The sequence below is a fragment of the Myxine glutinosa genome, chromosome 6 (genome assembly GCF_964187855.1).
Source record: "Myxine glutinosa chromosome 6, kmMyxGlut1.1, whole genome shotgun sequence".
Lineage (NCBI taxonomy): Eukaryota > Metazoa > Chordata > Myxini > Myxiniformes > Myxinidae > Myxine > Myxine glutinosa.
In genome coordinates, this window is record NC_136266.1 from 59913654 (window position 1) to 59935625 (window position 21972).

At 42.8% G+C, this 21972-nt stretch overlaps 1 protein-coding gene across 1 annotated transcript in view; it reads left to right on the forward strand.

Annotated features, from left to right (window-relative positions):
• LOC137429376 (tudor domain-containing protein 7B-like) overlaps window positions 1-21972 on the forward strand; it is a 69963-nt gene that overhangs the window by 41628 nt on the left and 6363 nt on the right. The window contains exons 8-14 of the mRNA XM_078781021.1: window positions 3200-3311; window positions 3984-4186; window positions 9811-9945; window positions 11401-11484; window positions 13404-13535; window positions 18691-18798; window positions 20746-21128. Of these exons, the coding sequence (XP_078637147.1) occupies window positions 3200-3311; window positions 3984-4186; window positions 9811-9945; window positions 11401-11484; window positions 13404-13535; window positions 18691-18798; window positions 20746-21128 (1157 nt within the window). The remainder of the gene's footprint in view (window positions 1-3199; window positions 3312-3983; window positions 4187-9810; window positions 9946-11400; window positions 11485-13403; window positions 13536-18690; window positions 18799-20745; window positions 21129-21972) is intronic.

Here is a 21972-nt window from a genome sequence, read left to right on the forward strand (position 1 = left end):
AGAAATTCACCAAGCATGTTGGTTATGATAATTATCACAGTAATGTGTGAAAGCAGTGTAATTGTTGGCCTTACCCCCTGGGGTGTGGTCAAAAGGTTATGTAAAAATATTACGGGCATGTTTTAAACATGGTTTAATTAAACCTTGTGTATGCAATCAACAATGGGGGATGCATGAAATATGTATGTTTTAGATTTGACCCCGGTTCATGCTCCAGAGGGGACTTGGGGTCACAGGGGTCGAAAGGGAAAACACTATTTGCTATTGGGTCATTCCTGGTGAAACTTTTTGCCATCTTTCGACATTGTTTTAGGTGGAAAGTGTGGGGATTTTGTGATGCTCGCACCATCGACTTTGTTTTCGTTTTTGTATTAACATTTTACCTGCAGGGTTTTTTTTCTTTATTCCAGATGTTTTAAATAATCATCAACTTTGGGATTTGAGTAGCTTAACAATGTCTAAGTCTCGCTTTGCAACAAGGCATAAATATGAAATAGATAATCTGCTCAACATTTGAGTGGGAGGTGTCCCCACTATAGGTTATGTAAGAAAATGTGCAAAGGTGCCTACTGTTTTGGATTGCAAAAAAATGTAGCCTTTATTTATATTCTCGACGAAAGTCTGCCTCTGTTGTCATGAACATAAACACCACGATTTCTTCAAATCAGGGAAAAGAACCATTCTCTTGGTTTGAAGAAAGGCTCTTTCTTCGAAATGTCGCTTCACCTTCTCTCCCTTGGTGCTTACCTTCCCTCTCTCAACATTTGGTTGGGGAAATTAATTGTCCCCCGTCACTCAGCGGAGCGAAAGGGGGACTATGGCTTTACCCTCCGTCCGTGTGTCCGTCCGTCCGTGTGTGCGTGCGGGCGTGTGTAAGCGAAGGACCGCATTCGAATTTGGTGTGTGGGTGCAACCCACGTCAAAATCCAAGATGGCCGCCGCCATGTATGTCTGATGCCATGTATGTCTGAACCTTGTAACCTGCATATCTTGAAAAATAAGCGAAGTACCAACTTCTAATCTGGTGTTTGGGTGTATCTAGGCACAAGCAAGAACGCTGTTTAAAATTGGGTCGCCACGTCAAAATCCAAGATGGCCACCACCATATATATGTCTGAACCTTGTGAGCGAAATATCTTGAAAAATAAGCGAAGTACCAACTTCTAATTTGGTGTGTGGGTGTATCTCGGCATAAGGACGAACGCTATTGAAGATTGGGTCGCCACGTCAAAATCCAAGATGGCCGCCACCATATATATGTCTGAAACTTGAGCGAAATATCTCGAAAAATAAGCGAAGTACCAACGTCTAATCTGGTGTGTGGGTGTATCTAGGCAGAAGGAAGAACGCTGTTTAAAATCGCATCGCCACGTCAAAAGCCAAGATGGCCACCGCCATGTATGTCTGAAACTTGAGATGAATATCTTGGAAAATAAGCGAAGTACCAACTTCTAATCTGGTGTGTGGGTGTATCTAGGCACAAGCAAGAACGCTGTTTAAAATTGGGTCGCCACGTCAAAATCCAAGATGGCCGCCGCGATGTATGTCCGAACCTTGTGAGATGAATATCTTGAAAAATAAGCGAAGTACGAACTTCTAATTTGGTGTGTGGGTGTATCTCGGCATAAGGAAGAACGCTATTGAAAATTGGGTCGCCACGTCAAAATCCAAGATAGCCGCCACCATATATATGTCTGAACCTTGAGCGAAATATCTTTAAAAATAAGCGAAGTACCAACTTCTAATCTGGTGTGTGGGTGTATCTCGGCATAAGGACGAACGCTATTGAAAATTGGGTCGCCACGTCAAAATCCAAGATGGCCGCCGCGATGTATGTCCGAACCTTGTGAGATGAATATCTTGAAAAATAAGCGAAGTACGAACTTCTAATTTGGTGTGTGGGTGTATCTCGGCATAAGGAAGAACGCTATTGAAAATTGGGTCGCCACGTCAAAATCCAAGATAGCCGCCACCATATATATGTCTGAACTTTGAGCGAAATATCTTTAAAAATAAGCGAAGTACCAACTTCTAATCTGGTGTGTGGGTGTATCTAGGCATAAGGAGGAACGCTATTGAAAATTGGGTCGCCATGTCAAAATCCAAGATGGCCTCCGCCATGTATATCCGAACCTTGTGAGATGAATATCTTGAAAAATAAGCGAAGTACCAACTTCTAATTTGGTGTGTGGGTGTATCTCGCGATAAGGAAGAACGCTATTGAAAATTGGGTCGCCACGTCAAAATCCAAGATGGCCGCCTTGCGTCTTCCACTTTGTCAACTCGCATCATTTCACCGACGGGGGACCTAGGCGTAACGCTTGTTACTGTTATGGAGAAGACACAGTCTTCTGAAATCAACTTTGTAATATTGAGCAACTGATCGAAAAATATATGGTGTGTGAAGGTGGAATATTCTCACATTTAGTGTATAATTGTTATCAGTCAAGGCTTTGTTTTAAAGCTTTTCTATTTGCTGAAGGAGAAGCATAAGAGGGTTTCAACTGATAAAGGTGGACAGGTGACAATGCAGATGTGAATTTCACAAATCAGAGGAAAAAAAAAAAGGAAGGGTTTTGGGCAGTTAAAAAAAAAATCCTTGTCCCAGTGGGGAGAGGACCCCAATTCTACGTGCATGTGTATTGATAGGCTGACCTCCAGTGGGGAAGGGTATTACAAGCCATCCCATCTAATTCTGGGGGAATTAACCCATCCCTAATGAAACAGAAAACCAAATACTGCATTGGAGTCATCAGAAGGAACCAAAAAAAGTAAAGAGCAAAGATGGAGTCATCAGGAGGAACCTGGATAGGATTCAGGTTTCAGCCGCAACTCCTCTGCCCTCAAACTCATCCAAGTGCAGCCAAGTGAGCCTTCCACAAAAAAAAATTCTCCAAGCATTCACTTCTCTGAAGACAGATAGATAGATTAAGAAAGAGAGAACTAAAGAAGCAAGAATGAGAATGAATAAAGATAAATATGTAAAAGTAGAAAGAAATGTGAAAGGAACAAAGATCCCTAACTTATAGCCCTAACTCCGAGCCATAACTCAAATCCCCCACCCCCTTAACCTCTGTATGAAATGCGCAAAGCGTGTTGATTGCAGGTGCACACTTAAAGGTAGCTCGGTAGCCCTTGCTTTCTCAGTATTCCCATTGATTTATTTCTGTTGTTTTCATATTTATTTATTCTCTTGCAGGTTATGTTTGTCGACTATGCTTCCACTGGCATTGTATATTGTTGGAATATAAGACGCCTGAGTGATCAGTTCCTCAACCTTCCACTACAAGCCACTTGGTGCCAACTTGCAGGTGCTCACCAACACTTAAACAGCTGTGACTTTTGGCCTCATTAGTGAATATCAAGTTTGCCTCAAGAGGACAATTTCTCCCTTTTTAGCAAGCTTAGCCATATTTTCAGACTTTTTTTTTTTTTTCCCCAACCCATCTCTCCATTTGTTGGCCCATTTGAGGAAAGGAGATGGGGATTTACATAAATCTCAAATCGGCAACTCTCATAATTTTACAGCTTGTAAAACTGCAGTCAAAACGTCACGAGAAACGACTAATTGAGGCAATACATTGTGCTTATGCCATCTCTCAGATTGAACCGGGAGTCTGTTGTAAATTATCATTGATATAATGACCCCTTGCAATATAGGCAGGAATTTGAAATTTTGGCCATGGTTCTGGCATTAACTTGCATTGGTCTACTTTGTTGAAAGACATTGTGAGATCTTTAACATCCACCAGCAATGGAATGCTGACACAGGTCCCCAGGTTAACTAAATGACGGTAAACTTTGTGATGTAATACCCTATTTGCAAAGCACCAAAAACATTCATATTTGTGTCATATAAACATTTGAAAGTTACAATTTTGGTTCAATGCCATCTTTGTTTGACAATAAATTGTTTACATAAGGAATTTAAACTTTTTTCCTGTTGCCATTTTGTCTTTTCCCATAAACCTATTCTTGCAAAGGTTTGGAGAATCTCTGCATCGATGCAGCAGTTCTTTCAAAGCTCTATTTCTTTGCAAAGGACAAGGCTTTGGTGATGGAGGTCATCAAGCATTCAGAGATACCAGAGGTCATTTTGTATGACACAAGTGATGAGGTGGATGTCAATATAAACCTGGCCTGCCTACAAGAGCTGGAGGACCCTTTACTTGCTGCACAGCCAGAGGTTTGCGTGGGACTGGGTATTGGGGATAATTTGATCAAAGGTGTGGGGATATAGAGGAGAGGTAATCAAGGACTTTAAAATTTTCCAATTTTCAAGTTAACACACAAAAATTTGGCTTAACCATAACCTGGTAGCAATGTAAGCGTGCAACGTAATCTTCAAAATTAAGGCCCGGATGCATAAAACTCCCTTGACTTCAATAAAAGATTTCCCTTCAGGTACGCTGTAATTCCTTTGCTGAGGATTTCATCAAGTGCTGTTGCATAAACAACCCTTCAGGATAAGGATCTCCTTAAAGTTAAGGAAATCCTGAGGAGCCATTGCTGTGCCAGGCAAGCAATCAGTTTTGAGATGGGAAGGGATGTCTGAAGAAGCATAAGCACATGATGAACCCCACACCCCCCTCCCCACCCTTAACCACGAACCTTTGCGTTTCCAAAAGACAATCTTCAATGGAATTGGTCAATAAAGACGACAATTGTCACGGCGACGCCAGAGACTGATGTACATTATTTCCGCAACTTTCACTTTTATGACATCCAGAATATTTTGCTTGTAGTTTCACACTCGTGTTTCACTTTTATAACGTCACACTTTCACTATTCTCCTCTAAAGGTTTCCAAACATTTACTGCACACATTTGCAATCAAATGGTGAATGAGAATCGAATAAATTTTACATAAGAACCATGTTATTCCCCCTTCATCCACAAGCATGTGTGTTCCCCATGCAGCAAGCATGTAACAAGCATCACTGAAAATCACGTGTTCTCCATGTAGAATATAACAAGGGTGTATGTGGCAATATAACAAACATCACTTAAAATCACATGTTCCCCATGCAGAATATAACAAGGGTGTATGTAGCAATATAACAAACATCACTTAAAATCACATGTTCCCCATGCAGAATATAACAAGGGTGTATGTAGCAATATAACAAGCGCTATTTAAAATCACATGTTCCCCATGCAGGATATAACAAGCGTGTATGTAGCAATATAACAAGGGTGTATGTAGCAATATAACAAGGGTGTATGTAGCAATATAACAAGCGCCATTTAAAATCACATGTTCCCCATGCAGGATATAATAAGCGTGTGTGTCGCAAAAAAACAAGCATCACTTAAAATCACGTGTTCTCCATGCAGAATATAACAAGGGTGGATAGCAATCTAACAAGCATCACTTAAAATCACATGTTCCCCATGCAGAATATACCAAGGGTGTATGTAGCAATATACCAACCACCGTTTAGGTGGCAATATAACAATTGTATGTAGCAATATAACAAGCGCTATTTAAAAGAATGTGTTCTCCATGCAGAATATAACAATCGCTATTTAAAAGAATGTGTTCTCCATGCAGAATATAACAATCGCTATTTAAAAGAATGTGTTCTCCATGCAGAATATAACAATCGCTATTTAAAATAATGTGTTCTCCATGCAGAATATAACAATCGCTATTTAAAATAATGTGTTCTCCATGCAGAATATAACAATCGCTATTTAAAATAATGTGTTCTCCATGCAGAATATAACAATCGCTTTTTAAAATAATGTGTTCTCCATGCAGAATATAACAATCGCTATTTAAAATAATGTGTTCTCCATGCAGAATATAACAATCGCTATTTAAAATAATGTGTTCTCCATGCAGAAAATAACAAGCGCTATTTAAAATAATGTGTTCTCCATGCAGAATATAACAATCGCTATTTAAAATAATCTGTTCTCCATGCAGAATATTACAATCGCTATTTAAAATAATGTGTTCTCCATGCAGAATATAACAAGCGCTATTTAAAATAAAGTGTTCTCCATGCAGAATATAACAAGCGCTATTTAAAATAATGTGTTCTCCATGCAGAATATACCAAAAACCACCTTTAGAGGCCATTTTTCCCCGCAAAGCGGGGGTTGGCCTTTTTCGGGAACCGTGGTTGTTGTTGTTTTTTGGTCCCCTTTTTGAAGCAATGTTTTACGGCCGGATGCCCTTCCTGACGCCAACCCTTTTTGCCGCCTTTAATGACAAACAGGGAATTACCAGTGAACTGGTACTCAATTAGCCGACCTCGGAAGGATGACAGGCTGAGTCAACCCCCCTGGCGTTAATTCAGCGATCGACCGGGATTCGAGCCCAGGATCCTAGGATCCTAAGCCGGCACCCTAGCCGCTAGCCCAACACCAGGGTCATGCAGAATATACCAAGCGCTATTTAAAATCACAGGTTTCCCATGCAGGATATAACAAGGGTGTATGTAGCAATATAACAAGCGCTATTTGAAATCACGTGTTCATGACTTATTCTTGCTTTTGGACGAAGCGCATAGCAACAGCATAGCAACGGATCCTGAGGATTTCCTTAACTTTAGAAAAATCCTCAGCTGGGGATTTCGAAAGGGTTGTTTATGCAACAGCACTTGAGGAAATCCTTAGCTAAGGGGTAAAAAAAATCTTCCTAAAGGGAAATCTTTCCTTAACCCATAAAGTGTGTCGAGCCACAATCATGGTCGTTCGGTACGTGTATGCAAATGGGTTTCAGCTGAATCAACCTCTTACAATGTATAATACCCGGGTGACTTATGAAAGCCTGCTTCAAATTGGTGGAGAAAAGCTGATGAAAGGTGGGTGGGGGGTAGCTCCCTCAACTTTAAGGAAAAAACCTAAGCATATTTGTATATGCAACCATCGTCAACTTGAGGATGTCATTAAAGGAAGTGTGAAAGAAATACTTAACAGGGTTCGAAATAAGCAGTGGCCCAGGTGTCAAATGCCACCAAAAACTCAGTTTGGCCCCCAAAGCCTGGTTCTTGGTGGCCTGTGTGGCCACGTGCAGGATTGTCCATCTATTTGGTTGTCACTTGTGCAATCCCAAGCAACTAAACTTGACAAGCGGACTGCGGGTCATACAGCAAAGGTTGTAGTGACTTCATTTTATCCCTTCGCCAGAAGTTCCAAAGGTAGGGTGATGCACATATCTGTCAACATTTACCACGTATCATATCGCCCCTTTGGGTGATGGTGGACGAGGGTATTACGAATAACGCTTCAGTACCCTCAATTGTATTATGAGTAAGAGGACTCCTTGTTATTTTCATATTCACTTTGCCCACATCGATTTAGACTTCACTTGACTGCAAAAAAAATCTGGAGGAATACCCTTTTTATTGCCTGTTCCCGCCTTTGGAAGGTGTATGTGTGTATATATATATATCGCCACTTTGGTGATTTATTTGTTAAAATAACCATGTCACTGATTGTCTGTCGCAGCAAGAAGTCAACAACAGGATTATATCACAGGTGGCGTGGCAAAATGTATGGACAGGTGCATTTGATGATTGGCTTCACAGTCGGGTATACAAGGGTTGTTGCGTTCTGTATTAGTGGAAAACAACTGCTGCACGTCTCCAAAAGTTATTGCCGCTTCCTCTGGAGATGGTCCGTCAACTCGACAACGCTGTTTGTCATGGAGTGGAGGCTTTACGAAATTACGGCATGAAACAGCGTGCTATTGCTCGGAAGTATGGCATCACTCAAGGTCAGGTGTCAAAGATCCTGAAACGAAATGCTCAGAGGGGTGTCACTACAATACCGAGGCCAGGATGTCCCCGCAGAACCACAAGGAGGGATGATCGCCAGCTGCACCGGTTAGTCCGCAATGGCCGTACCAAGTCAGCTAATCGGCTTAGGGCTGAGTGGCAGCAACTGACAAATGTGCCTGTATCCAGAAGGCTAGTCAACCAATGACTGGTTCAAGCAGGCTATCGTGCCAGGCGTCCCCTGAGAAAGCCACGCCCGACCAGACTACCGCCAGCGCCGATTGCAGTGGGCCAGAGAGCACCGTCAATGGCAGTCAGGACACTGGAATCACGTGATCTTCAGTGACGAGTCTAGATTTCTGGTCTATCGTCAAGATGGCCATGTCCGAGTGCGCAGACAAGTGCATGAAGCCTACAACAAAGATTGTATAGTGCCAAGAGTCCAAGCTGGAGGTGGTGGGGTGACCGTTTGGGCTGCTTTTCATGCAGGGGGCAAAACTGACCTGGTTGTTCTGAATGGAAACCTGAACCAGTTCAAGTACAGAGCCATTCTGGAAGAAACATTGCTTCCATTTGCTCTTGCAGCCTTTCGAGGAAACTTTGTCTTCCAAGATGACAATGCACGGCCTCATCGTGCTCGCATGATCCAACACTTTCTTGTTGACCGTAGTGTGTGTGTGTGTGTGTGTGTGTGTGTGTGTGTGTGTGTGTGTGTGTGTGTGTGTGTGTGTGTGTGTGTGTGTGTGTGTGTGTGTGTGTGTGTGTAAGCGAAGGACCGCATTCGAATTTGGTGTGGGTGCAACCCACGTCAAAATCCAAGATGGCCACCGCCATGTATGTCTGAACCTTGTGAGCGGAATATCTTGCAAAATAAGCGAAGTACCAACTTCTAATCTGGTGTGTGGGTGTATCTAGGCATAAGGAAGAACGCTATTGAAAATTGGGTCGCCACGTCAAAATCCAAGATGGCCACCTTGCGTCTTTCACTTTGTGAACTCATCACTTCACCGACAGGGGACCTAGGCGTAACGCTTGTAATAACAAAATTATCAAATCAATTTTTCTTCAGCAAACATTAAAATTGTCCAAGTATTATTTTGCTGTTAGTAGGTAGATGATTGAATAGCTGACGGGAGTGTTCTGTGATTACGAATTGCGAGGTTGTTGGGATGAAAAGCACTGAAATTTGATCTCCAGGTGTCGTGAGGAATAGTAATTTAAACGTGGATATTGATTTTTATGAAGTTTGATTCACCAGCGAATAATATATCGTCGGGCTGGTGGATCACAAAAAAAAATGCTTGACCCCTGCTTAAGTAAACCCTCAAATCTGTCCTTAAGGATGGTTTATGCAACCGGGCCAAAGTGATGAAAATGGTTTAGCCAGGTGAAGCAATGTTTTCAGTGTGCTGGTATCACATTATCAGTCATTATTTTCTGGCAGGTAATTACAAGTTAAGAAAATACACCATATATTGCAACTATAAATGATGTATGCACGGAATATGTTTGAACTGCAGAAATGGAAATCGGAGTCTTTTGTATGAGACGAGTCAGCAATATTATACGTAACAAAATGAACAAAAGCTGTGTGAGACCTTATTGTGCAATAAACACTTCAAACATCACGAACACTACTTTCACAAGATATTTCTCCAATCTAGATTTAAATGTAGTATTTCATAGGGAGATTCTTACGTTAAGGGTTATAGAGTTTCAGATATCTGGGCCAGTACATCTTCATTTGCATGCCAAGGCAGTTGTAGGATTAAACGATGCACGTTTGAATAATGAATATGTTCTTGCCTGGTATTTTTGAATGGCAGAATTTAACAGAAACGTTTGAACAAGTGAAACTGGTAACTTAGCACATTTTCTGGGATTTGGTGATTATGCTGCTGCATCTGTTTGTTTTTCTTTCCAAGGTGTTTTTTTATTCAGTGTAATTGATAATAATTCGTGCAGTCATGTTCCACTGTGCAGAATACTTTTATCTTTACCCCAATGCATTTATGAGTTTTCATTTCAGTGCAGCCGTTTGGCAGCATGTCATGTTTTTTTTATTAACATCTGCCTGGCAGGAAGGTGGTGTATACAGGGACGTCCAAGTAACGCACATCGAGTCTGATGGGACCATCTTCTGCTTGCTTAAGCACTTGACCAATGCAGTCCTCTCTGAATTGCTGGAGCGCATTGTTCAATACTTTGACGACCAAGTGAGAATTCAACTTTATCTTTTAACTGTCCTCGGATTTTGATTGGTCAATTCTCGTATAGATTTATTAAAGCGCAAGTGTTAAACTCAATATCACGATTATTCACCAGATGTGCTTCCCAATGCATGGGCAATTACTATTGCATAAGCATTTTATTGCTGGTGTACCCCGGTTTAGAATGGGTACACCGTATCTCTGTGCATCGTAAGAGGCGACTAAGGGTTGGCGCCAGGAAGGGCATCCGGCCATAAAAACATTGCCTCAAACAGGGAACCATGATTGTCATGGGGCCTGCAAGGCTAACCCTTCTCTAGCGGGGAAAATGGCCTTAAAACGATCATTCATTCATTCAAGCATTTTATTGCTGGGGCTGTGCTTTGTATTTGCAATTTTTTTCCCAGGTGGGGAAAAAGGTCATTCATTATTGCACAATCATGTTTATGATTTCAAAATAACTTTATGTAAGCTTGGTAGTTGTTCCACACAGGTGCAGGTTGGGGACCTCGTACCCCCTCTTCTATTGGTAAACTTCCCCTGCTTTCTCAACCCTCCATTCCTCCCCACAAACAACTCCAGGATGCCCGTGTTCTTATGGTACCCATATCCTGGTTAAACTTTCAAAAGCCTGCACGCCTCAACTCCACTTGGTTCCTCCCTTCTCTTCTATGCAACTGCCTTCCAGAGGCTATTAGGCTATTCTTTCCCACTCTTTCCTAAAGGGTTTCAAGCAGGTGGTGTACCCTCATCTCATGTTATTCCCCATTTTTCTCTCCAATTTCCACGCTTACCCCTTTCCCCCCACCTTCACACCTGTTCCTGCGTTTTGTCCTAATAGCGGCTCAGGCTCGGTAGTGAATTGGTTAGAGCATCTGCTCCGAGTCTGTCAGTAGTTCAAATCCTGGTTGTCGTACCAAAGACGTAATTTTTTTTTAAAGAAAAAAAGGGTATGCACTGCTTTCTTCCCACTCAGCATTTAAAAGGATACAGCATGGAAAAACGATGCTGAGAAGGCAATGGGGAGAACCACCCAGCATAACCCTTGCCAAAAAACTGCTTTGGCTGCACCAACGCTCTTTGTAGCGAATGGTATATCAAAATCGATCAAGAGTTACTCAACTGCCCTACTGTCAGTTCATAAACTTCGGTACTTTCTCCACGAGCCTCGATCTTGCAGAGAAATAAAGTAGGAATCCCTAAAGCAATCGATATAACTATAGAATAGAATGCTACAGGTGTAAAGCTCATAACTAAGCAGATTGATTACAGACAATAGCTCAGCATCATTCTGGGCACAGGGCCATTAGTTCTGATGTCAGGTGATACCATCCATTGGGAATGTAATATGATGGAAACGAACGGGAATGTTTTTCAAATGTAAAATGGTATTATGAGCGTTAACCAAACCTATATTTCCTCATTGCTTGATTCTCCTCCCCCACCCTTTCTGGTTTGCAGAGCGAAACTTTGTTTACTGTAACATTGCCTTATAATGGTCAACGCTGCCTGTTTAAATGGAGGGACCAGTGGAAAAGAGTGGAGGTTGGTAGAGTATGCTGCTCCTGCCCACTCCCCCTCTTCCCATTCCTTCCCTATTACTGCCTTAAATATGCGTTCCCTTTTACAAACACGAGGGCTGTGGCCTACACAAAAAAATGCGTTGCCAGTTATGTCTTCCTCTCACCCTCTCCTTTTTCATGTTTGTTAAATCTTGAATATTTTAAACTCAACTGGACTATGTCCAGCTGAGTTTTTGTCGACACCGTCCGTGTCTGTCGTCTGTCGTCTGTAAACAATTCGACGTCTCCGCTCTAAAAGTCACAAATATTGATGAAATTTGATGAAACTTGTTATGCAGCATCTTTAAGACATAAACTAGTTTGAGATTGCATTTGGGCGTTGCACGCCCAAAAATGGGCGCGGCACGGCGGCCATATTGAAAAATCAATTTTTGTCATATATTTTAGCACATATAATCTATATATACACAAAGAATTAAGTTAAGCACCCCCCCCCCCCCGTTTTTTTACAACCTCGCACATTACAAGTTTGTTGTCGTCAAAACAGTGTAATATACCCATGATATTGCTACATTTTCTGGAGAAGTGATATTATGGTCACATAAAAACATAACAATCATGCCGTTTTCAATATTTTATTCTGAATAATTTAAGGTGAAATTTTTTGGGAATTTTAGGCATATTTTCACCTCAATTTAAGTATGGAGCTATAGGTCCATCACGGACAGTGTGGATGACGTTTATGTTTTCTAACGTACAGTCATTGTTCTGAGAAGACCTCTAGCGATCTTTGCGTCAATAACGTGTGTAGGACCCACGTGATCGGATCACTGACTCAACCCTACGTCTCATAGACCCTGTAAGCCGTCGTATGCGTTGCTGTGGCAGGTTGTTCCATTCCCGATGTAATGCACATTCCAATTCATCCAGATTGGCTATTGGAGGGACCATCTTCGCAATTTGTCGTCCCAACATGTCCCAAACGTGCTCGAGGGGGTTCAGGTCAGGACTGTACGCAGGCCAGGGGATGGTTGTCACAGCACCTTGCTCCAGCAAGGCTCGGACGCATCTCGCACGGTGAGGCCTGGCGTTGTCATCCATGAAGATGGGTCTGCTGGCGAGGGTGTGGTCATCGAAGTGCGGGATTACGGTGGTATTCAGGATTTCCGAACAACGCCAGGCCTCACCGTGCGAGACGCGTCCGAGCCTTGCTGGAGCAAGGTGCTGTGACAACCATCCCCTGGCCTGCGTACAGTCCTGACCTGAACCCCCTCGAGCACGTTTGGGACATGTTGGGACGACAAATTGCGAAGATGGTCCCTCCAATAGCCAATCTGGATGAATTGGAACGTGCATTACATCGGGAATGGAACAACCTGCCACAGCAACGCATACGACGGCTTACAGGGTCTATGAGACGTAGGGTTGAGTCAGTGATCCGATCACGTGGGTCCTACACACGTTATTGACGCAAAGATCGCTAGAGGTCTTCTCAGAACAATGACTGTACGTTAGAAAACATAAACGTCATCCACACTGTCCGTGATGGACCTATAGCTCCATACTTAAATTGAGGTGAAAATATGCCTAAAATTCCCAAAAAATTTCACCTTAAATTATTCAGAATAAAATATTGAAAACGGCATGATTGTTATGTTTTTATGTGACCATAATATCACTTCTCCAGAAAATATAGCAATATCATGGGTATATTACACTGTTTTGACGACAACAAACTTGTAATGTGCGAGGTTGTAAAAAAACGGGGGGGGGGGTGCTTAACTTAATTCTTTGTGTATAGTTTGTGGTTCGATTATGCATGTTCTAAACATATTGATATAGACCAGTTGACTTCAGGCTCCCTGGAACCTCTCTAGTTTATTTTTACAGTATTGTTTAACTCTAAGTTGTTTTTTTTTGTTATATTGTGCTTTTGTGCAGGTGAGCAATATTCGAGACTCGGTGGTTTCTGTTCTGCTGTTGGATGTAGGCAAGACAATAACTTGTGACTACTCTGCTTTGTATGAAGTTCCAGCAATTTTTCTTCGGGATTTTGCCTCCATTCCAATTCAGGTATTGGTTCAATCCCGATGTTTGAAAGGTTAATTATTTATGCAAGCATTTTTGATCATCCTTTTCCAATATCTATACTTGCCAAATGATCTTTAGCCATCGTTTGGCAAGCACTATTATTTCATTTGGTAGTCACCTGTTTCACCACAATGCCCATTCGGCCAATGGCTTTTCAGGGCAGGTTTGAAATGGGTTGGAATGAAAGTTGAGGTTATTTTGATTTTTCACATTCTCAGGCAGGCCACCTAACCCCACAGGTCACCATCTGCTTACAACCCTGTCATCCACCTTCAGCCAATTTACTTCATCCTCTAACCCCCTCCCTACTTAACCACTTTTAACATGATTTTGGCACATGTCTTATTTGCATGTGGGTGCATTATTTGCATGTGGTGCATGTGCCTCCCTCCCTCCCCCCCAACCCCCCAACCTGCCCTTCCCCTCACTCCACTTCTCCATCTACTCAACTGAAACATCTGATTATTAGCCCCCGTTGGATGGACGGTCTCGACCTCAACGTCCATCCGTGCGTCTGAAACCATATCTCGGAGATGTATGGATTGATTTTGTTCATCCTTGGCTCAAAGACAATACATGACAGTATACATATGCACATTTTTTTTCTCACGATATGATCAAAGATGGCCAACTGGTGGCTATTTTAGTTGTAAAAAACAACAACCCGATGTTGACCACGTCCTCAATCATTTCTCAGACATGCATTTACCGATCTTGTTCAAATTTGCCACACCTATAACGAATGATGGGCCTACATATGCACGGCATTTTTTTTAAATCAGATCGAAGATGGCTGACTGGCAGCCATTTTGTTATTTAAACGTATCCCCATCCATTTCTCAGACATGCATGGACCAATTTTCTTCAGTTTTGGCACAAAGACAATACATGAGTATACATATGCAGAAGACTTTGTTTTGTCATCCAACCAAAGATGGCCGACTGACAGCCTTTAACTCCGTACAGCAAAATTACTAAAATTACGGTTGGGGCTGTGACATTTCATGTCTTTTTCTTCTTGTTGTATTATTGTTCTCAAAACATTATCCAGCATGCACCACTTTCTCTTATTCTTCCATGAAGGTAAAAGTAGTACTATCATTTTTCTTGCTCACCTGTGAGCCTGCAAGTGTGTAAGGTCTGAAAAAAAAAAATTCAACCTTTAGGCCGAAAAAAATATATTGCTGGTCTCTGGTCAGACCAAAGTTCCAGAATTGATGTGGCGATGCGGCTTTTTTTTTTTTTTTTTTTGAAAAGCATGGATTGCACATATAGAGGTGTTTTTTGTGTCCTCATGCCTTGCGGTCCTTGTCATCTGCTGTGGCGCCATCCAGAGAGAAATTAAAGACAGCCAATGGGACTTGTAGGCCTTTTTTTTTGTAAATAATGAACACAAGCTTAAGTTATTTTAAAATGTATTTATTCTGAAAATTATTAAGTTCTTCAAGCATATTATAGACTGCCATTTCGATCTCGAGATCGCCTCGCCGTACCGTTAAACATTCCAATGCGTCGATCGCGTCAACACTGCGCATGCGCAAGTGGTCTAACAGGCGGAAGGTCTCCCACGATCTCTTCTCCCTGTCCACCAGATTATCACAGACACTTACTACTTCATGACAAACGAGATAGGATCCAGGCCTAACTAACGAGACCACCCACAGCTCTCTAGGCCTTCTGGTTGCTTCACACGAACCCGACAAAGAACGTCTTCGTTTCAATAAATGACAATATCCAGCCGATAGAGGCCTTGCATCGCGTGGGCGTCGTCCATGGCAACCGGTTCCGGCCGCCATCTTGGGTGGCATAAACAACATGGCGGAAAAGCTGTCGTTTCGTCAGACGGACCTGTCAGTTTACGCCCGTAGCTTGCCTGTTGAGGCGTTTTCGCGGTATTGCGAGAAACCGAGGCTGTGTCATCTGCCTGTGGACCCGTGTGGACCCACAGGTACGCCACACGCACTCCACGGTCCACACACACTCCACACGTACGCCACTCCCTCTTTTTATATATTTTCTTTGTCTGGTTGATTTGTTTGTGAAGTAAATGTTAGCTCTTTCACGAGCCTCGATTCAGTATACAAATAAAACCAAAAAAAAAACCAAGTACGCCACACACACTCCACAAGTACGCCACAAGTACGCAACACACACTCCACACGTACGCCACACGTACGTCACACACACTCCACAGTCCACACATACGCCACAAGTACGCCACACACACTCCACAAGTACGCCACACGTACACCACACACACTCCACACGTACGCCATACACACTCCACATGTACGTAACCAAATGCCTAATCCTGCTTTTCACTTCGCGAGCGAAGGTAACAACCTCATGAGCCATATTCTCACCTGAGAGCTGCAGTCAAGGCAGCTATGAAACCGTTTTAGCGTTTTAGCGTCGTCCGGATGAAATCGGGCTGTACATCCGACAGCACAACAACTCTTTACCATCGTGTAGGGGGCAATTTATATGCGAGACGAGTTTCAAATTGCCGCCATGACGTATGGTGGCAGAAGCAATGTTTTGCCACCCAAGCGGTCACGTGACTAAGACGATGACATCACATGCAACTTCCCTATTGGATTCATGACATCACGGCACACAAAACTACTCATATCTTTGGAACGGCTGGTTGGATTTGGACAAACTAAACGCAGTTTTGTAGGGGAGAACCGTGCGCGAACGTCGATACCAAATTTGAAAAAACACATTATTGACGCGCAGGGTCAAAATCGATGCGCGCGCCGACCAGAGACTGGAAATATATTTTTCTCGGCCTTATTTCAGGAAAAAAAATATACTTGGTGTTTGAAATAATTAAGCATTGCTATTTACATCCAAGAATGCTTCGAGTGGCTTTGTCTGCCTTCAATGGAAAGTAAACGGTGTGACTATAGAAGAGAAAGGACTTCCAGATTTATTTAGTTTATCCCCATCATGACTGGTGGGACTGAACATCTGACAACTGAACATCTGAACAACTGACATCATGACTGAAGGATGAAGTGGGACAAATCGTTGTGGACCCAGATGGAATTAAAGGAAGATGGAAGAGATATATGGAAATACTGTTGAATGCAGAGAATGAATGGGATGGCAACATAGAGAGTAACCCAGTTTTAGGACCGGCAGAGAAGATAACCGGCAGAGACCGACAGAGATTGATAAGAGAGATAACCGGCAGAGATTGAGGAAGCGATAAAAGCAATGAAGAGTAGAAAAGCGGGAGGGCCGACGGGAGTTGTGGGAGATATGTTGAAGGCAGCGGGAAATTGGGGTGTTAAGAGAATGACAGAGATCTGCAATCTGGTGGTGAAAGAAGGCCGCATTCCAGTCGATTGGGAACTGAGTACCCTCGTCCCGCTAAACAAGGGGAAAGGTGACCCTCTGGACTGTGGCTCGTATCGAGCGATAAAGTTATTGGAACATGGAATGAAGGTATTGGAAAGGGTGTTGGAGAGGAGGATAAGGAAGAAAGTGAAGATTGACGAAATGCAGTTTGGATTTATGCCAGGAAGGGGAACGACAGACATGCTTTTTATTGTGAGGCAGTTGCAGGAGAAGTACATGGAGAAGAGGAAGAAGTTGTTTCTTGGGTTTGTTGATCTGGAGAAAGCATTCGATAGGGTTCCACGTGAAGTAGTGACATGGACATTGAGGAAGTTAGGAGTGGAGGAATGGTTGATCAGAGTAGTGAGGGCAATGTACAAAAGAGCACGCACAGCTGTAAGGACGTACTGGCTGGTGCTGGCTCGGAACGTAAAGGAGGGTTTACCGTGGGAGTTGTTGTATGCAGATGATCTGGTGTTGATTGCAGAAAGTATGGATGGACTGAAGGAGAAGATGAACAAGTGGAAGGAATGTATGGAGACAAAAGGTCTGAATGTGAATATCGGAAAAACGAAGGTGATGGCAAGTGGTAAAGCATGTGGTGAGGTGGAAAGAACTGGGAAGTGGCCGTGTGCTGTGTGCAGGAAGGGTGTCGGAGTGAATTCCATTCAATGTACAATGTGCGCTGAGTGGGTTCATCAAAAATGTAGTGGTTTGAGAGGGTCATTAACCAGTGTGGCAGCTACATTCAAATGTAAGGTGTGCACAGAGGGAGCTGCAGATGGAGGAAATGTTGAGTTGGATCTTGGAGGCGGTGTGAAGCTGGAAGGTGTGAAAACATTTTGCTACCTCGGAGACATGCTGAATGGAGAAGGTGGATCAGACTCGGCAACGGTTGCTAGAGTGAGATGTGCAATGGAAGAAGTTTCGGGAACTGAGTGGCGTGCTGATGAGGAGGGGAGGGGCGTTGAAGCTGAAGGGAAAGGTGTATGCTGCATGTGAGAAGTGTTATGATTTATGGGAGCGAGACATGGGCAATGAACGTAGAGCAGCAACGAAGGGTGGAAAGGGTGGAAATGCGAATGATTCGGTGGATGTGCGGAGTATCGTTGAGAGAGAGGAAGACAAATGATGAATTGCGAAAGATGATGGGAATGGAGCCTGTGATGGATGCTGTGAAGAGAAACAGTTTGAGATGGTTTGGTCATGTGTTGAGGAAGGATGAAAGTGACTGGTTGAGAAGAGTGATGGAAATGAATGTAGAAGGAAGTAGAGGACAGGGAAGACCGAGAAACGCTTGGCTAAAGATGGTCGAAGAAGAAATGCGGGCAAGGGGGTTAACAAGGGGAGATGCAGAAAATAGGGCAAAATGGAGGAGATTGTCATGGGGACCGCAAGGCTAACTCCCGCTCTTGCAGGGAAAATGGCCTTAAAATGCCTGTTGTTGTTTGTTGTATCCCCATCATGGCTGGTCTATGTCATGATGTTTTCACCTGTCGGATTTTAATGAATTTTGTCATGTTACTTTGTGATGAAGTAACACGTTTACATTTCAGCTTCCTCTCTCAACTGGTCTTTGATGGTGTTAAATTTACCTTCCTAAACCGAAACTGACCGGTTCTGTCTTTTCTTAAAAAATGAGCAAATGTGCTTCACAAGCTTTTTACAAGATCTTTGTGTTGAGAAGTACCTACATTATTCTTTGTTCATGAATTTTGGCTTTCAGATGACACTTGATAAACTATGTTAAAAAAGAAAAGAAATCTAGTGTGGTGTTGTTTACTGTGCACAGGTACTCAAGTGCCGCCTCGTAAACACAGAGTCGAGCCTGGATGTGCAGAACGTGAATGCCCTGGAGTTCTTATGGAAAACGTTGCTGAACAAATATTACATTCTGAAGGTTGTGCTGCATCTTATTATAGCTGCAAAGAAAAAGATCATTATTGCTGCTTCTTATACTAATCTTACTTTGCCGTTTGTTTACAGTGACATGACTGAAATACGTACATGTATAGATGAGTCGGTCTTTGCTTCGGTTTTTGGCATACATAAAACCAATGAGGATCTGTCGCAATAACTAGTCGTCCGTGGAATAAGATGGGCTGGGCGATTTAACCTATTGATGGCGTCCTAATAGGGTTGGTGTCAAACTTCCAATAGTCACGTGCTGAATGCGTGCCAGAGTTGTAATGCCAAATATATGAACTGCACACATCCAGCTCACAAATGGTGAGAACAACCCTCAACTCATAAATGGTTGTGTACTCGCTATTCCATGAGCCTCGACGATGCATACAAAAACAGAGGCAATACCCCTGGCGCTCACCTGGTGGAATAAACAGTATACTGCACCGACTAAGGGTATTTTAAACCAATTTCAATGGTTGCTGGAAGACAGGGCAGCATGTAGAATCGTACTAACATAATCATAACTTCAAACAAAAAAATACCGATTTTGGGGGGTCAACCCCTCCTCCCCCAACCCCATATACCTCCGAAGACCGCAATTTTTCTAATGCCTTTCATAATAATTTCTAAAAACATTGGCACATCATGGGTGATTAAAGTTGTGGCGAAGTCTTATCGAAATTGCGTGTGTAGTTTCTGAGAAGAAAGCAAATCTCTATTTAGGTTGGGGGGCAACCCCCCCCCCACGCCCCCCCTACTCCCGTAGAACCCTAAAGGGGCAAAAAAAATTCATGCCGTGAGCATACTTTGGTACTTCACGGGTGGTGAATGTTGTCAAGTTTCATCACAATAGTGTTTGTAGTTTCAGAGGAAACAGCAAATTCCTATTTTGGGGGGTCAAACCTGGATCCACATTGACCCCCGGTAAACCCCTCACACCCCGTGTTTTTTTTTGTTTTGTTTTTATGCCGTGAACAAACTTTAGTCACAACACAACAAATATAATTTGTGCCAAATTTAGTAGCAATCCATTCAGCAGTTTAGGAAAAGTTTCAAGTGTTGATGGATTGACGGACCGACAACGTGCCATCACATAAGCGCCCCTGAACTTCGTTCCAGGTGAGTTAAAAACACGTTTTGATTATATAATGAAAGCGTTGGGAGAACAAGGGAAGAGAAAGACGTGAATTACACTAATTATTTTATACACTACAATAATGCCCACAATAACTTGTTTGGCTTAAACTCGGTTATCTTAACTCATTCACTCAACACAGATATGGAACTAGAACGGGCACTCGGTAGAGCGCATACCTTCGCCGCAGCTACTGTTCTGTACTTGGCATGGGAGTGTAGGGAACAGAACAGTGAACAGTTTGGTGCTGATTTCATGCAAATCGGATAAGAATTGACCGAGTTATGACAAAAAACGCACATTTTGCAAGGTCGTGACCCCCCTGACCTTTGACCCCCAACCGCTAACAAGGGTAATGTCTTCACTGGGTCATGTCGTATATCACAAGATCGGGCATTGAATTCTGAACATTTTGGCATTAGTTGCATGCCAATTGGATAAACATTGACCGCGCTATGGTAAAAATACGATTTTGACCTTTTCGTGACCTTGACCTTGACCTTTGACCCGATTGCTCCCAAAATCTAATCAAATGTGTCCCGTATAATAACCAATCATCCCACCAAATTTCATGCAATTCGGTTGAATACTTTTTGAGTTATGCGAATAACATACACACACACACACACAGACATACAAATAAATACACAGCGATCAAAACATAACCTTCCGCTTTTGCGAAGGTAATGACAGGACAGAAATGTGTTACCTTCTTTCTCTTGCATGATGGCTTGTGCGAGGTATCAAAATAACCGTTAACCGTTTATGAACCGTTTGGTATCGACTGTTTCTCCCTTTGCACAGGTTGCAAGTGTGCAGGACAAACCTCAGCTCGTCCACATCCACCTCTTTACTTCCATGAACTTTGATGATTGCTCCCATAGTGTAAACAAGATGCTGGCTGCTCATTGTGCGAACATTGGCATGAAGGTGGGAAAACAGGTCTCACCAATCACCTGCCAGATCCTTCCTCCTCAGCAGCTCCCAGAGCGTGGAAAGCGGATGGATGTGTTCGTTTCAATCGCTTGCCACCCTGGCTTGTTTGCCCTCCAACCATGGCGCTGCCTAAGCGATCTCAATAAACTCACAGATAACATGATGAAGAGGTATGCCAAAGACGAAGAATGCTTGCAGTTGGAGGAAACTGTCGTTGAAAGTCTTGTGTACGCAGCCATGCTGGGTGACAAGTAAGTGTGCTTCTTGGAGTTTTGTGCTTCCCTGTTGGGGAATGGGGGGTTGAAGGAGAGAGAACAACTCATCTTTGTGCCACTAAGATTTGCAAATAAATTGGTTAAATTCATGTGGAGAGAAAGACTCGGAACATTTGAGTGCAAGTTTAACTGCATCAGCCATATTCTGCCTATTTGCAGGTTCTGGTTCCTTTGACTCTGCACTTCGATTCGCACCTTTCCTATTCATCTACACAAACAACCTTTATCCCTCAGCTCACCCAGCATTCCCACTGTTCTACTTCCTCTTGGTGTTTCCCTTCCATACCTTCGATTGCATTGCATCCTTTATCAATCCATCTTCCCGTAGATTTCCAATCCAATTCTTCCTTTCTTCTTCTGGCCACATTCACCAGTCCTTTTCTTGTCGACAGATGTAGGAACTTAATTTGTTTCGCCTTCCATCCAAATGACTATGTTCACATGCATCTCCAAAGCTACCAAACATCTGACTGTGTCCACATCTCAGCTACGTATCTACACTGCACACAACTATCGTACTAAAATACGTAACTTGGTGTCTGTCTGTCTGCGATGTATTCGGTCATTACCTATCATGGCTTAACCAAACACGCCAGTGGGACTAAGGGTCATATGACTGGGTTGTGGTACCTTCATCTTCATCTTGTATACAATCATCTTCATCTTGTATACAATCATCTTCATGTTGTATTTCCTTGCCGTTTCATTCAAACTGTTCTTCAGCATCTGTAAACTAACTTCCACTCTGGTTACCACACCTTGCTTCCTGAAACAGCTTCACACTTGACAATTGCATTTTGATTCTTCTATTACTTCCACT